This window comes from Solea senegalensis, linkage group LG18, assembly GCF_019176455.1.
Source record: "Solea senegalensis isolate Sse05_10M linkage group LG18, IFAPA_SoseM_1, whole genome shotgun sequence".
Lineage (NCBI taxonomy): Eukaryota > Metazoa > Chordata > Actinopteri > Pleuronectiformes > Soleidae > Solea > Solea senegalensis.
In genome coordinates, this window is record NC_058041.1 from 657,316 (window position 1) to 671,448 (window position 14,133).

At 41.8% G+C, this 14,133-nt stretch overlaps 1 protein-coding gene across 6 annotated transcripts in view; it reads right to left on the reverse strand.

Annotated features, from left to right (window-relative positions):
• Window positions 1-4,280: 4,280 nt before the first annotated feature.
• The window catches only part of spag9b (sperm associated antigen 9b), a 32,372-nt gene continuing 22,519 nt past the window's right edge, over window positions 4,281-14,133 (reverse strand). For 2 of the 6 annotated variants that reach the window (XM_044013412.1, XM_044013417.1), the window contains 18 exons: window positions 13,899-13,955; window positions 13,759-13,761; window positions 11,835-12,017; window positions 11,161-11,290; window positions 10,990-11,079; window positions 9,989-10,150; window positions 9,731-9,902; window positions 8,937-9,155; window positions 8,683-8,860; window positions 8,293-8,424; window positions 8,131-8,211; window positions 7,917-7,984; window positions 7,677-7,825; window positions 7,432-7,603; window positions 7,235-7,348; window positions 6,374-6,553; window positions 6,155-6,286; window positions 4,281-6,066 (listed from right to left, as the gene is read on the reverse strand). In XM_044013412.1, coding sequence (XP_043869347.1) covers window positions 5,948-6,066; window positions 6,155-6,286; window positions 6,374-6,553; window positions 7,235-7,348; window positions 7,432-7,603; window positions 7,677-7,825; window positions 7,917-7,984; window positions 8,131-8,211; window positions 8,293-8,424; window positions 8,683-8,860; window positions 8,937-9,155; window positions 9,731-9,902; window positions 9,989-10,150; window positions 10,990-11,079; window positions 11,161-11,290; window positions 11,835-12,017; window positions 13,759-13,761; window positions 13,899-13,955 — 2,341 coding nt within the window. In that variant the 3' untranslated portion in view covers window positions 4,281-5,947. The remainder of the gene's footprint in view (window positions 6,067-6,154; window positions 6,287-6,373; window positions 6,554-7,234; window positions 7,349-7,431; window positions 7,604-7,676; window positions 7,826-7,916; window positions 7,985-8,130; window positions 8,212-8,292; window positions 8,425-8,682; window positions 8,861-8,936; window positions 9,156-9,730; window positions 9,903-9,988; window positions 10,151-10,989; window positions 11,080-11,160; window positions 11,291-11,834; window positions 12,018-13,758; window positions 13,762-13,898; window positions 13,956-14,133) is intronic. The other 4 variants (XM_044013414.1, XM_044013418.1, XM_044013415.1 and 1 more) reach the window with 3 other exon arrangements.

A 14,133-nucleotide genomic window follows, 5' to 3' on the forward strand; every position in this document is an offset into this window, starting at 1 on the left:
TGACAAAGAGGGCAGTGTGTGTGTGTGTGTGTATGAGCAGTGTGATGAGACAGAAATAGAAAACAAATGTGTGTGTGTGTGTGTACCTGGTATTCCCTATGTTGTGGGGACATAAATCTGTTCACACAGTCACATCATGGGGACTGGACTTCCTTATGGGGACAAAAATCAGGCACATTTTAAGGTGAAGACATGAGGTCACAGGTTCAATAGTTATTAGATTAAAGGTTAGATGTAAGTCAATGTAATGTCCTCTGAAGTCATGGAAACCAGACTGTGTGTGTGTGTGTGTCTCAGAGACGACTCCAGCTGTGTGTTTATCCTGCACCAGAGATGACGGAGCAGACGAGGGCGAGAGAGACTGCGTAAACACACACACACACACACACACACACACACAAAGGTGTGTTTGTGTGTGTGTGTGCATTCGCTGGCCCCCCTTACCCTCACCTTAACCCTAATCACAACTAAAACCAGGTCTTAACCCTGAAAAAGAACCGTTTAAAGTTGTGAGGACCACAAAGATATAAATAGCAGTTCATCTCCTGAGGACACTGCTTTGACTTCCATTCCTGAACCTTAACTTAGCCACACCTAAGCAGTTCCTTAGAAACCAGTTTCTGCCTCATTAGAACCAGGTTTCCATGAGGACTAGTGGTCCTGACAAGGTCAGTGTTTAAGGTCCCAAAGAGGTAACAAGAACACACACACACATATACAGTACATGTGTACACATTTATATATATATACACATACATATAGGTGTATATATACATATACACATATATGCACACACACAACAGTGTTACTATAAACAGACCTGAGCAGTTGTTTGAGTGGGAGCAGATAAACAGGTGTGGAGCCACCATGTGGTCGTGTTACATAACTGCAGATAAGTGACTGATGTGACCTTATGACCTTTCATTCTAACAGTAAAAAAACTGTTTTTATTCCGATGTTTAACGTGTGTGTGTGTGTGTGTGTGTGTGTGTTTAACACTGACACAGGTTAAACTGTTTTATTTTACAGTTAAACATTTACTTTTGGATCCACACTTTAAATTTCCACTCAAACTTGAGGGGATAAAACCTAATTTGGACTTTAAAAAACTTAAACAAAGTTTAAGCCTAGTTGCACAGTGGGAGAGGGAGTATTATTGATGATATTCTCTAAAGGAAAACTGTAAACATGATGGAGTAAAACCTCATTTGTTAGTGTTTAAAGCTCCAGTATGTAACTGCTGTTGCCAAAACACTGCTCGTGTTGCTAACCACCATCTCGCTTGTGTTTCAGAGAACTGTGGTTAGGTTTCTCAACCTAAACTTGTCTTTCAACACACTCATGCTTTTTCAGTTTATTCATTATTTTTTTATTTGAAAAATCGGGATTTAGCGGGATCTTGAAAATGCTCGCTGGTCTCTAGAAACACACACACACACAAACCAGGCTCATCTTGTTGTGTACAGTATCTGTTACTTAACCTGCTACTCCACTATCAGGGCTGTGATCCGTGACAGCCAGCCTTCCTCCTCCTCCTCCTCCTCCGAGCTTGGGGAAGAGATTAGAGCCTGGATCTGTCTCTGTGAGGCCAAGTTCCACTTCAGCCTCATTCAAACAGCTGAGAGGCTTTGAATAGAAGAGCGAGAGAACCAATGACGAGCAGGGGAGGAGCAGGGAGGAGCAGAGGCCTCTGTCCTTTTAATAAAGTCACCAGGAAAACAGAAACTCTGTCGCTCCACTGCGCCACCTACTGTCGGTACAGTCATAGAACTTATTTGAATTATCACAAAAACCTCAGTTATTTTATATTCATTTTCTGTTAATTCATATATTTATAGCTGTTATTCTAAATATTAGTTTGAATTAAGTGACATTTAGAGAACAAATTAGATGAAAACTGATGTTTTTGTGAAATCAAAACACAAAAAACTCATCAGTTTAAACAAAGGTATAAAGAAGTTTATCGTCTATAAACTGCAAATGTTTGTTATTTATCGGCTGGTTTCTTATTTTATTATTATTTTCACAAAATTGTGCTTACTATCTTGTGTATTTAGTCTATATTTAATTGTGGGTATAGAAGGGAGCATGGAGGTGCATCTAATATAAAGAGTAATATAAAGTATTTTTTTTACTTCCCACTTACATTTTCACAATTGTTGCTTTTAATTGTTTACTATTTATTTCTTGTTGTTTTTCATTATTTCCTGCGTCGTTTCCCGTTCTTTAACATTCATAACATACAAAGGTTTGTAGTTTTTATGTTTCAGACGTCATATTGACAAATGTCTATCTGTAATCCAGGTTGTTGTTTTTTTTTAAAGCACTTTCTTCTTCTGCACTGTGCATTCTTTTAATTACTATTGTTTTACGCTCTATTTTACACATTCTTGTTATTCTGTACCTTCTTATTGATGTTATAATAGAGTTTTGTTTTAATGTTGCCCTTGTGAATGAAATGATGTTGAAGACGACCAAAAACTTGCCCACAAAAGTTGCTTTAATTGGACGTTAAAAATAAGGCTAGAGATGCTGCAGGAGTTAACGATGGTGTTGTGTGTGCTGCTATCGGAGGAGGACGACGTGGAACTCTGTGGTGTTGTGATGCGGTGAAGTCACCTGTTTGTTTGTATAGTTTTCCATCCCGACTGTGTTAAACACGCTGCAGGGTTATCCCGCCACCACCACCGTGGCGGCCACTGCCACTCCTCCTCCATCCTCAGGGACGTAGTGCATAGCTGAGAGCGTTACCGCCTACAAAACAAATTCATCAAACCAACAGCAACAACAACAACTGCTGTCCAAACAACTACACCAAAGTCATTCTCATGGTTGATGATTGAATATGGATATATAGACATATATATATGTATACATATGTATATATATATATGTATATTCAATGTACAAAGACACATTCTCAAATGCAAAGGCTCAATCATTGTAAATAAATACTGAAATGGCTAAACTGCAATATTTAATCATTTTCTCCTCTCCTGGAGAGGACACACACACATTGACGCACGCACGCACACAAACACACACACACTTATGCACAAAAGACGAGGACAGTCCTCGTCTTGCGCTGATCATCACACAGAGGACAAAACAGAGAACAAACCAGTGCAGTGAACTGGTGCAGAGGCCAGAAATACAGTTGCACGTTCAGAGAGTACAGACTAAAAAAATGAACAACAAAACGTTGATTTAAAACATTTTCCTTCAGGAGAACACAACCAAAACAAAAAGAGAAAAGTTTCCAGATTTGACCTCTAAAGGATAAGAAAGCAGGGGGAAAGTCACGTATAAACCGTCAGTGTCTGTTTCAGCCTCTCATCGTAACAGCTCCGACACGTTCTCCTCTCTCACAACCGGAAAAATATCATTTCATTTCAAAATATCTAAAAATATATCTCATCTATATTAACCAGGAATCTGTGTTAGAAAAAACCCACCAACACCTGCAAAGATGCTGCGTTTAACTGTCGTTTTAGTTCACGATCGAGATCGATGATGATTCTTTTTAGCCTTTGGTAACAAACGTGGACATTCGATCAAGAGAAAAATAAATAAAACACCGTCAAAACCTGATGAGTCTCAGTGCTTTCAAACCCGGACGTCTAAGGCAGATATTTATTATATTTATTAAAAAGTCTATGAGCTAGAGGGGTGTTAGCGCCCTCTAGGGTAACACTCCATTAAATATATGAGAACACAAAGATTATGAGTGCTGGTGCCTTTAAATGGGGTCATATTTACTGTAGGGTCTGCAACGATTGTCAGATGAATCGGTTACTAAATGAATTGCCAAACCGATGACGTGATTCTTGAAGAATTTCTGATTTTTCAGCTTCTTGAACGTGAATATTTTCTGGAAAAAAAAATCATTAAAACTGAATCGTTTTGAAAATAATCGTTAGTTGCAGCCTTAGTTAACGGTGCTCACAAAATAAATGATTAAACAATGAAGTCACAAACTCAAATGGAACGTATCTGAAAGCCACGAGCTAGCAACTGTTTTTTAAAATACATGCTGGAGCCAATTGAAGTTTAATTTCAGAGCATTTTAAATTCAAATTATTGAACTTTTATTGAAGTGATTTCAGTCTTAAAGAGTTTAGAAATGCTGACTAACTGCTTTCCTTAAGCATTTCTTGCTTTATCGGGCCTGCTAGCCTAGCTGTTGCCGAGCTAACACTATTATCATGACTTCATTTGAAGGCACCGTATGTCGTGGTTTTAATTAAGAACCGGCAGAAACTGCTTCTATTTTTTTTAAATGATCATTCACGTTAGCTAGCTGCTAACTAAGAGTGTAGCCCCAGTGTACGCGTCCCATGTTTCAAGTCACAGAGTAAAAATTGCATTTCAGAGAAGCTAAAGGCTAATATGAACATGCTAAAGACATTGCTAGCAAGTGTTTGCCACTTGTATTATAGGTTGTTAGCATGCTAGAATGTAGCTCATTAGCACTAAACATTAGCACATGAGGGTTTGTACTCTGGAATAAATATTAGAGCTGAAACGATTAATCGATTACTAAATGAATCGACTAATTGGTTTGAAGCTTTTTTCATGATTAAAATAACATTTCTAATTGTTTAAACATCTTAAATGTGAGTATTTCCTTCATTTCTTTGCTCTGGAGAACAAAGAAATCATCAAAAGTGAATCATTTTGGTTTGTGGACAACACAAATTTGAGAACATCCTCATTTCAAGGTTTGACAAACACGGATCAACATTCTTTAAAGTTTTCTGACATTTTAAGGACCAATCGATTAATCGAGAAAATAATCGACAGATTAATCCATTATGAAAATAATCGTTAGTTGCCGCTCTAAAAACTATAGTATTGTATAATTTGATGGCTTTTCTTTTAACATAACATTTGCTTCTGGACCAAAGTACTGACTTCATTAAAGACAAACTAAAGAATTCAGAGGAAACTCTTCATTGCAGTTCATTGCAGTCCATGCTAAACTCGTCAAGAGTTTTCCCGACATCCATGTAGTGAGTTATATATTCTAATTTCAGAACCCAGGTGAAAATACACGTTGTACTATAGTACATAATGTACAATACCGTCTTCGTTTTGAATGTGACGCTCAACTCTGTGACTTGAAATCAAGAGAGACATAAACAAGGGCCTGAAAACAAATTAAATGTGCTAAAAATAAATACACGTCTTGCTTAAATATGAACTAGATAAGACGTGAAATGTTGAATTTTGCCAAAACTGGCAATCGATTAACAAATGAACACGACAAAACCATTAGAGATTCACCAATAATCCGGATGATGATGACGATGATGATGAGAGGAAACTGAAAAAAGGTGATTATCTTTAGTTTCAGCATCAGCTCACAGTAAATCGACTGAGAGGAGGGAACCTGGAAAACTGCTGCTCCACTATAATATAACAGCAGCAAGGTATTGACGCTTAAAGGTCCAGTGTGTAACGGTTAGGAAAGCGAGTGAACGTAAGTTTGCATAAGTGTATTTTTGGTTTCCGCAGCCTTTAAAACTGCCTTTTTTTAAATGTACTTTATGTCTTTACGGAGGCAGCTGCTATGTGTCTACAGAAGCTCAATACGCAAACAAAGATATGTGAAGGTCACCGAAGTTTCCTGACACGCTTGGAAAATGGATGGATTGTGCTGCAACATAACAGATGTCACTAAATTCTTACACGCTGGACCTTAAACAATCAAACAGAACAGATTGAAAATGAGATCCATCAAATTAAAACATGCAGTTTTCGTGTGAACCAACGCTCCCGCTCCAGTTTTTGCTTGTGTTACGCTTAATTGTTCATGTTTGAGGAGGAAAAAAGGTGCTGATTAAAGTCGCAGCAGCAGCGGAGGAGGAGTCTCCCTGAACTCCACCTCCTCCCTCTGAGGCTGCAGGGGTTTGATAGAAAAGGCAAAGAAAATGGAGGTCAGGTCTCAGTCGTCGTTGACCAGGACCTGCCACACGATGAGGTGGCTGCGCTCGGCTTTAGCCAGGAAGGGCTGCAGTTTGATGGGGACGTCTTCTCCTGCGTCTGCCTCGCCGTCTTCATCGCCTGAGGAGAGACACACACACACACACAGAGACGAGCGTGTTGATTCTATTGAGGTGACTTTATAACCGTTTCCATGACGTAAACTCACCCATCCTGAAGTCGATGTAACCTTCTCCTCCGCTCATCACCAACATGGACTTGGTTCCTTCCTGAGACGAGGCGTCCGACGCCTTGTCCCCCGGCGTCTCTCCTCCACAGGACGAAGACGGGATGGCATGACCTGACAGACGTGTTTTTATATCTTAGTGAGGACACTCCATTGCACTCCCTAGCCCCTTATAGTGAACAAACACTGTGGCTCGTTTACCTGGAACTGCGGAGAAGAACTTGACGGCGTCGCGGTGACCGTGGAAACAGAGCTGAGCGTGAGCCATGGAGCAGTAAGGGACGAACGTCCCGGCCGTCACTTTGTCGCCGCTGTCGTCGCCGTAGACGCGCACGACACTTCCTGGATGGTTTCCTGCCGCTTTGATGGCCTTGGCGGCGGCTAATGAAACAAATGTAATCTGACTCTCAAAGACATGACGACACTAAGCTCTTACAGTTTCACACGGACACGGAACGATATGAAAACATCGGGTCATGATTCTCTCAACAAAAATAATGTTCCAAAATAAATCACTACGACTGTATGTTGGCAAGACAAAGAGCATTTGTTACATTACCTTTGCTTAAACTAAAAACACAACATGTACGTTTATCAGTAAATAATATCATTTCATCACTAAATGAGCAGAACTCTGCTGTGAGTAAAAAACACAAAACAAAACACATTAAGTTTAGTTTAGTTTTAGTTTCATTGGCACTATCATATTTGACCACATTAACATTCAGTTTAACTAAATGAAGTGGTTTCCTTAGACAAATAATAACGATTTATGTGACTTCAGACTCATAAATGTGAAGATTTTGCAATTTATTTGATCCTCTAGGACAGAAAACTGGAAAATGCTGCGTTTCAGTCAACTGAAGGCGACGTTCCCTTTAAAGGAATACTCCGACATGGAAAGTCAGAAGAACATCACTGAATGCAGCACATTTTTGTTTTGGGGACTAAATCCATCTTCATCTTGAGGTTCGAGAAGTGCCCATTGAAATGTATTGGCAACTGCTTTTGATTGTGGTCGTAAAGTGTTTAATGTTAAAGTAATAAAAGAAAAGTCTTTACACTCTGTCAGAGGGATGGAGATGATGACTCCGTTCCCAGTGCCGATCCACAGACGATTGCACGACACCATGAGAGCCGTGATCCTCACAAACGAGAAGCCCAGTTTCCCCGTTCCTGCGCAAAAGAGACGCGCGATTAAAACCTAAGACTGAACCAGACTCTTAAAGTGCAGATAACCGCAGACACGGTGGACTGACCCAGCATCTTGCTGACGTAGGGCTCGATGTCGACGTCCTGCAGGTGCTGGAAGGTGTGAGCGTGGAACAACCTGAGGGTGGAGTCCAGCCTGATGGACACCCAGATGCCGTCTCCATCCCAGGCCAACTGACGCACCTGACTGTCCTTACGGGGGTGAGCGTCGAATGATTTCTGCAGGAGAGGACGACATCTGAGTCCACATGCGCTCTACTACAGTCTACGATCACACGGAGGACTCTCTCACCTCTATCTTCATGGCTTTGGGCTGCACCACGTAGATCTTGTTCCTGTAGCCGCACCACACCTTGTCGTGCACGACGGTCATGCAGCGGATGGAGTGGTGAGGTCGACCCAGGTCGATCAGGTGGTAGTTTGTCAGGTCCCACTGTCCGTCTGAAGGAGACGAGAGGAGCAGAAACGTGTGGTAAAAGTGACTGATGTAGATTTATCTGAATGTGGTGAATACGTGACGATGTCCACTCACCCACTCCTCTGTGGAAAACGGCTAACGTGCCGTCAGCGAGTCCGACCAGTACTCGTCCTTTCACGTGTCTGTGGGACAGAAACACAGCTGCTGAACGTCCATGAGAAGGACATGAAACACTAGTGCAATATTGCATTGTGTGCACTGTAAAAAACAGCCCACCTAGAAATAAACAAAACATCCAAATAATCTGTGAATTTTTACTGTCACTTACACGATGCCGAGCACAGAGTCCTTCAGCTTTATGGAGTGGAGACATTTCTTCCACTGAGCGACAGACGAGTGGACGTACACACTGTAAAACCCACAAAAATGAAAAGGTCTCTGTTAGTCAGATTTCCCGCTGACACAGTTGACTGTAAGTCGTCGCACTCACCAGCCGTTCTGTGCTCCGAGCCACATGGTGGGCAGAACGCTGCTCATCTTCTGAGCCTCCTCCATCATCAGGTCCTGATGCTCCTCGGCTGTGGAGTCTGAGCTGACGCCGTCTTTCAGCAGATCGCTCTCCCTGTTCATCACCAGAGGACACGCGAGACAAAGGAAAGAAAGCAGAAAATATTCACATTTAACGAGCTGAAAAACATGAAACCTTGCTATAATTATTAAAAAATAAATAAAAACATCAAAATAGCTGCCAAAAAAGTAGTAATGGTTTAATAATCACTTAGTTGTTTGAGTCCTGACACAGTATCTGGTGTTCCAGTGATTCAATGGTGGATTTTTACAGCTGCACTGATAAAAACATGGAGACAGTGAGCTGTCTTACCTCTGAGTGTAGCTGCCTGACGTCTCTGGCGTCTCTGATGTCTCCGGCGTCTGCTGAGCTCCCAGCGGGTCGGTGAAGACGTGCTCGGTGTAGACGCCCCTCAGAGTTCCTCTGTGGTCAGACATCCCAGCGCTGACCTCCATTGCCTCCGTGGCTTCTTCTGCTGCTGCTCTGGATTCTGCAGTGAACAGAAAAACACAGTCAAGCTCGTATTCACGTGAAGCTCCTTTTTTAAATAACTGATAAAATCTTACCAGATTCTCCATCTCCTCCTGCACCATCTGCCGTTTGGGGAACAGCGGCGGATCCTTCAGCCGCACAGCCGACGACGGTGATGCCTCCGAGCACGCCGCCGCCGCCGCCGCCGCCTGCCGAGCTAACGTCGGTCACAGAGGAGCCGTCGTCTCCCGCTGGTCCTGCGTGGCAGTTTGAAGGCACTTCTTCACCTGCGGGGTAGTCGGTTTCTCTTGCACCTGCACAGGAACATTCATTAGAGCCTGAGAGTGAGGAACCGAGGGTTTCTGGTGAGATTCGTTTTTATAACGTGCATAAAAACTCTTGAAGTTTGGCACGGAGGTCGGGTCGCGAGAAATGCAAGGGTGTTGAATTTATCTCATTTATTTTTCAAGATAAGAGTTCAATTGACTCTATTAGTGTTACTTTAACACTGCTAGACTACTTTAAAGTGTCTAAATATCACATTAGAACTCACATTGACTCAACCATGTCTGTATTTGCCAAATAATAATATTAGTGTTAGGGCCAAACCGTAGTAATGTTGTAGTTTTGTTAAAAGAGGAGGGAATTATTTATTTAAAAGGCAGACAAAGAGACCAGTCAGACCAAGTCTGGTGTTTAGATTCAACATCAGCTGACATAAAAGCAGCAGTGTGATCATGCAGTGCAGGAACAGCTCGATCCTGTAGCCACAAAACCTGCAGCTGCTTCTGTTCCTCCTGGAGGAATAAGGTTGGATAACCAAGTAAACACGGAGCGAGCGCAGTGACAGCAGAACTAAAACTCTGCACTCTCTCTCTCATTCACTCACCAGGCACGCTGGCGATGCAGAGCACGTGCGAGTCACAGATGAAGAAGCTCTCCAGGATGTTTCCGGGCTGATTGGCGTCGATGACGACAACTTTGGTGGTGGACTGTGTGCTGGTGCAGATCCACACCAGCGACGACAGCTCGTCCTGCTGCCTCAGCTCCTTCTGCTGCTCCTACAAGTGTCACAGAAGGAATCCACCATCACGGATTCCTTTCTTATACCATGTCAAAGCTTCATCACACTTGTGTGTGTTTGTACCTTGAGGTCTTGGTCCAGTTTGTCCAGGCTAGTCTGAGAGCCCGTCCCCCTAGTGGGACTCTCGGGTCCGGGGACGTCACTGTAGAAGACGCTGGCTCCCACGATGGAGCCGCCGTCTCTGGTTTTACCTCCAGAGAGATTCACACCAGCGGCACACCACAGCTGAAGCACGCACACACACACACACGCACGCACAGACACACACACACACACACAAGCACACACAGTTAATCCTCAATATCAAACTCTTTCACACATAAATAATAAAGAATAGTGAATATTTCGAGTCTTTGCTCAGTGACGTGGATCAGTCAGGGTCAAATGTAAACAAAGAGGCGGTCCTTTGCCCCGTTAATCCAACTTTAACTCTAACATAACTTTAACATAACATCACATAAATAATATTATGTGTACATCTCAAATTTTATGTTGTTGCCTATTTTTATCATCAAATATCTTTTCAACCTTAGGCACTTTCAACATCCACTTCTTTCCCAGCACCTTTACAGCTGTGGTACGTGTCATATTCATACAAATACATACTGATAATAATATTCAAGTTCATTTAAATGAATCTAATCGTATTTAAATCAATTCTTCAATCAGACTTAATATTTTATTGTCTGTTTTATTTATCTCTGATGTCAGGAAAAACCATCATCAATGAGAAAACACTGAGGTTGGATAAAAGTAACTAAAAGTAAGGAATAAATAAAAGGTACAAAGGTAAAAAAAAGAAGCAAATGCCAAAATTGCTTAAAATACTCAAATACATTAAAATACTTGGAAAGAAGACATAATATATATAAAAAAATGGAATTAAAAGACGAGAGATAAGTAGAATAAAACAAAATAATAAAGAAATCTGATTGAAAACCAGACTAAAAAGGGTGGATTTAGAGTTTACTTTAAACAAAACAACAATATTAGCACAGTTTAATATTCAATACCATTTAAACAATAGTGTTATATAGAGTGTGTGCAGTAAATCTAAGAACTACCTTCATAGAAGCATCTTTCTCGTCCAGCGGTCTGAGGAAAACAGGAACGGGCAGATTCTTCATCTTACTCTCCGTCTGACCTCCGTTGACCTTTAGAGCAGCGACAGTTAATATTGCAGGACTTCACAATAATGATTTATTACTTTTATATGTTGAGTATATATTATTTACTTTGTATTTCTTGGGCAGACTCCAGCCGTACGCCTGAACTCTGCCGTCCTCCTTCTGCACGTGAGCTTTGACCTGTTTGTACTGCTCTCTCTTCTGCTCTCGTCTGGACACCACTTTGTCTGACGCCACTCTGTGAGAACCAGAACCAGAACCAGAATCAGAACAGCACACTACAGGAAGTTAGAGACGTTAGACGTCACATGACAGTGTGCGCTAACAGCAGATTATATCCAATACATCCAAGTTAAAGAGTAAAAACAATGGAAATCATTATGATTTAAAGACACAGAAAAGCCCAAAGAATCGTAATCAAATATTACATTAGTTAAAAGACAATTAAAGTCATGCACATGTGTTTTGTGAATAAATATCTTTTTAAATGGGACAAATAATAACAGATTTTTCTTGTTTCTGCTGCTATTCTTTCATGGTTTGGGGATTTTCTTTTGCTGTGTGTTTTATTATTAAATAAATAATATTCATAGTACAATTTTAATGGCACTTACTATATAATACCATCAGTGTTAATAGTTTCAAATTCAGTAAAATTCATCATTTCAATACTCTTAGGATGAAATTCATCCGCCATTTTGTCACACACACATTTCCAAATAATATCCAAGCTTTTACTTAATTATGGAATAAAATTATGAATCAGTACAAAAGCGGCGTACTCTTCGTTGAGGAAGTCAAAGGCCTTGCTCTTGTCGCTGGGCAGCTGCTGCAGCGCGCTGCTCCTCTTCTTCACCGACGGCTGAATCTGAGAGGTGGGCGCGTTGTACTTGACGTTGACCGGGGCTTCCGTCGTCGCCGGCTTCTTGGCGGCGGCACCCGACGAGCTGAACAGACGGCTGAAACTAGAGGTGTGAGGTCGGGGCGTGGGAGGGAAAACACACACATAGACAAACGTATAGAGGGGGTGGACACAAGCAGAAGCTCCAGCAGCAAATGAACGACAGGGTTCAACATTCAAGGGTTAAAACAGAAACTACAAACGGTTCCTTCCCCCGCCCACAGACACCACACCATGCCAGCTGTAACATCAACGACCTTTGAGCAGCCGGAGAGTGAAAGGGTTAATACTGGACGACTCGGACGTTAGTCAACAACAAACAGCAAAAAACCCACACTTATTTTCCCTTTAACTCTACAGAAGACCCCGTTCACACCGTCCTGAGAGATCCCATCACATGCTGGTGCGTTAACTCAACCTCACATACTCCCGATTTAAAATGAACCTCCAACCACTGCTTCTTTACTTTTAAGATGGCGCCCCCATGTGGCAGCCTGTAGCAGCAGCTCTCGCTACTTTCAAGCTTCTTCTTTTTTTTTAACTCTTAAAACCCTTTTACTACTATTTAATGACGCGTTTCCACCAGCGCGCCTCGGCGCGGTTAAGTTGCGTTTCCACCATAGGAGGCGATACTAAGCGACGACTGCCGGCCACTGATTGGTCAGAGTGCCGTCATGAGCAAGACGCCGGACACAAGAATCAAGGCGAACAATGCCGAACTGTAGATCAGTTAAAAAAGACTTAGCAATCCTAAAAACGTGGGTTCATCTCCAACAATCACCAGGGAAATGTCTAAAATCTCAGTATTGAACAGGAGTCTGGTGTATTTATTTTAGCACTGGTGATCGCGAGCGGCATCACAAACCTTTTGTTGTGAACTATACATCAAAACAAACACGTTTACTTTCGAAATAGTTGGGGGTTTTTTCCACGGCCTGCCCCCTCCTGACCAGACTAGAAGTTCACTGTCCCGCAGGTCATTTTGAGCTTGAGGCCCCTGCTCTTAAATGCTCCATCTTACCAGTAAAATCTGCAGTAAAATCATCTCGTTGTGGTACTTAGATGGAGGTTAAAACACTGGGGAGACCGAGTCTTTGCTGTGGTGGCTTTTATGGACTAATCGGACGTCAGCCGAGGACACGCTCTGAGGACAACTCAGCTCAGGAATGTGACGACGTGCGTCTCAAAACCAGCTCATAATGTGGTTTTTGTGATTGGATCCAAGTACGCTGAAATAAGAGCGGTCCACATGTGATCGGTCTCACGGAGGATGTTAAAACCAGGTCTGAACGCGGTCTAAAACCACGTAGCACCAGATTATTTTTTTATTCCATAATAATCATCTTCACTACTACTACGACTACATAATCATAGCAACGCTGCCAACACACCTCCTGCACACAGACATCATCATTGACGCAGGCAGGATTATAGAGGGACACACACACACACACACACACACACACACAAGACAGCAGGACAGAAGAGACAACAGATTCATCAGACTGTGTTTCTACGACCAGCTCTTCTCCCATGTTTACTCTTCTTCTTCAAATCACACCAAAGTCATTCCTGTTAAAAACTCAGCAACAAAGGAGAGGCCGGAATCAGACCATAACAACCCGACGTTTGTTCACATCTGTTTACTAAAAAAAAGAAGAAGAATAATGATAAAAAAAAATTTAAAAAGAGGCTCAGACGTGAGATCAGAGCGGCTGTTTCCTGGTCCCGGCTCTCCTCTGTTCTACCAGTTTAAAAATCAAGTCAGAAAAGAGAGGGTGAGACCGTTTCACAGATTTACCTACATCCTGAGAGAAGAACAACCACACAACACGGAGAATACAAAAGACACAAAACACAAGGAAAAAAATAAAATGTAAAAGTAAAGTCACTTTTCATTACATCAAAAGACGTTCAAAGAAAAAAGAGAGAAAGAGGAGCTTACAACTGCCAGAGGCTGGATTTCTTCTTCTCTGGAAGAGACGGATTCTCCTTTGAAGCTCTGAAAGAGAAAATTCACATTAACGTCTCAAAGTGAGGACTGCGAAATATATCTGTATTATATCTGTGTGGTGCACTGAGAATAAATTGTTACACATACCACAGTTTGAGAACCAAGGACTTAATATACAATAATATGGATGTTCTTAGTGTGTTTACCAAGTTGGGTTGCAAACCAA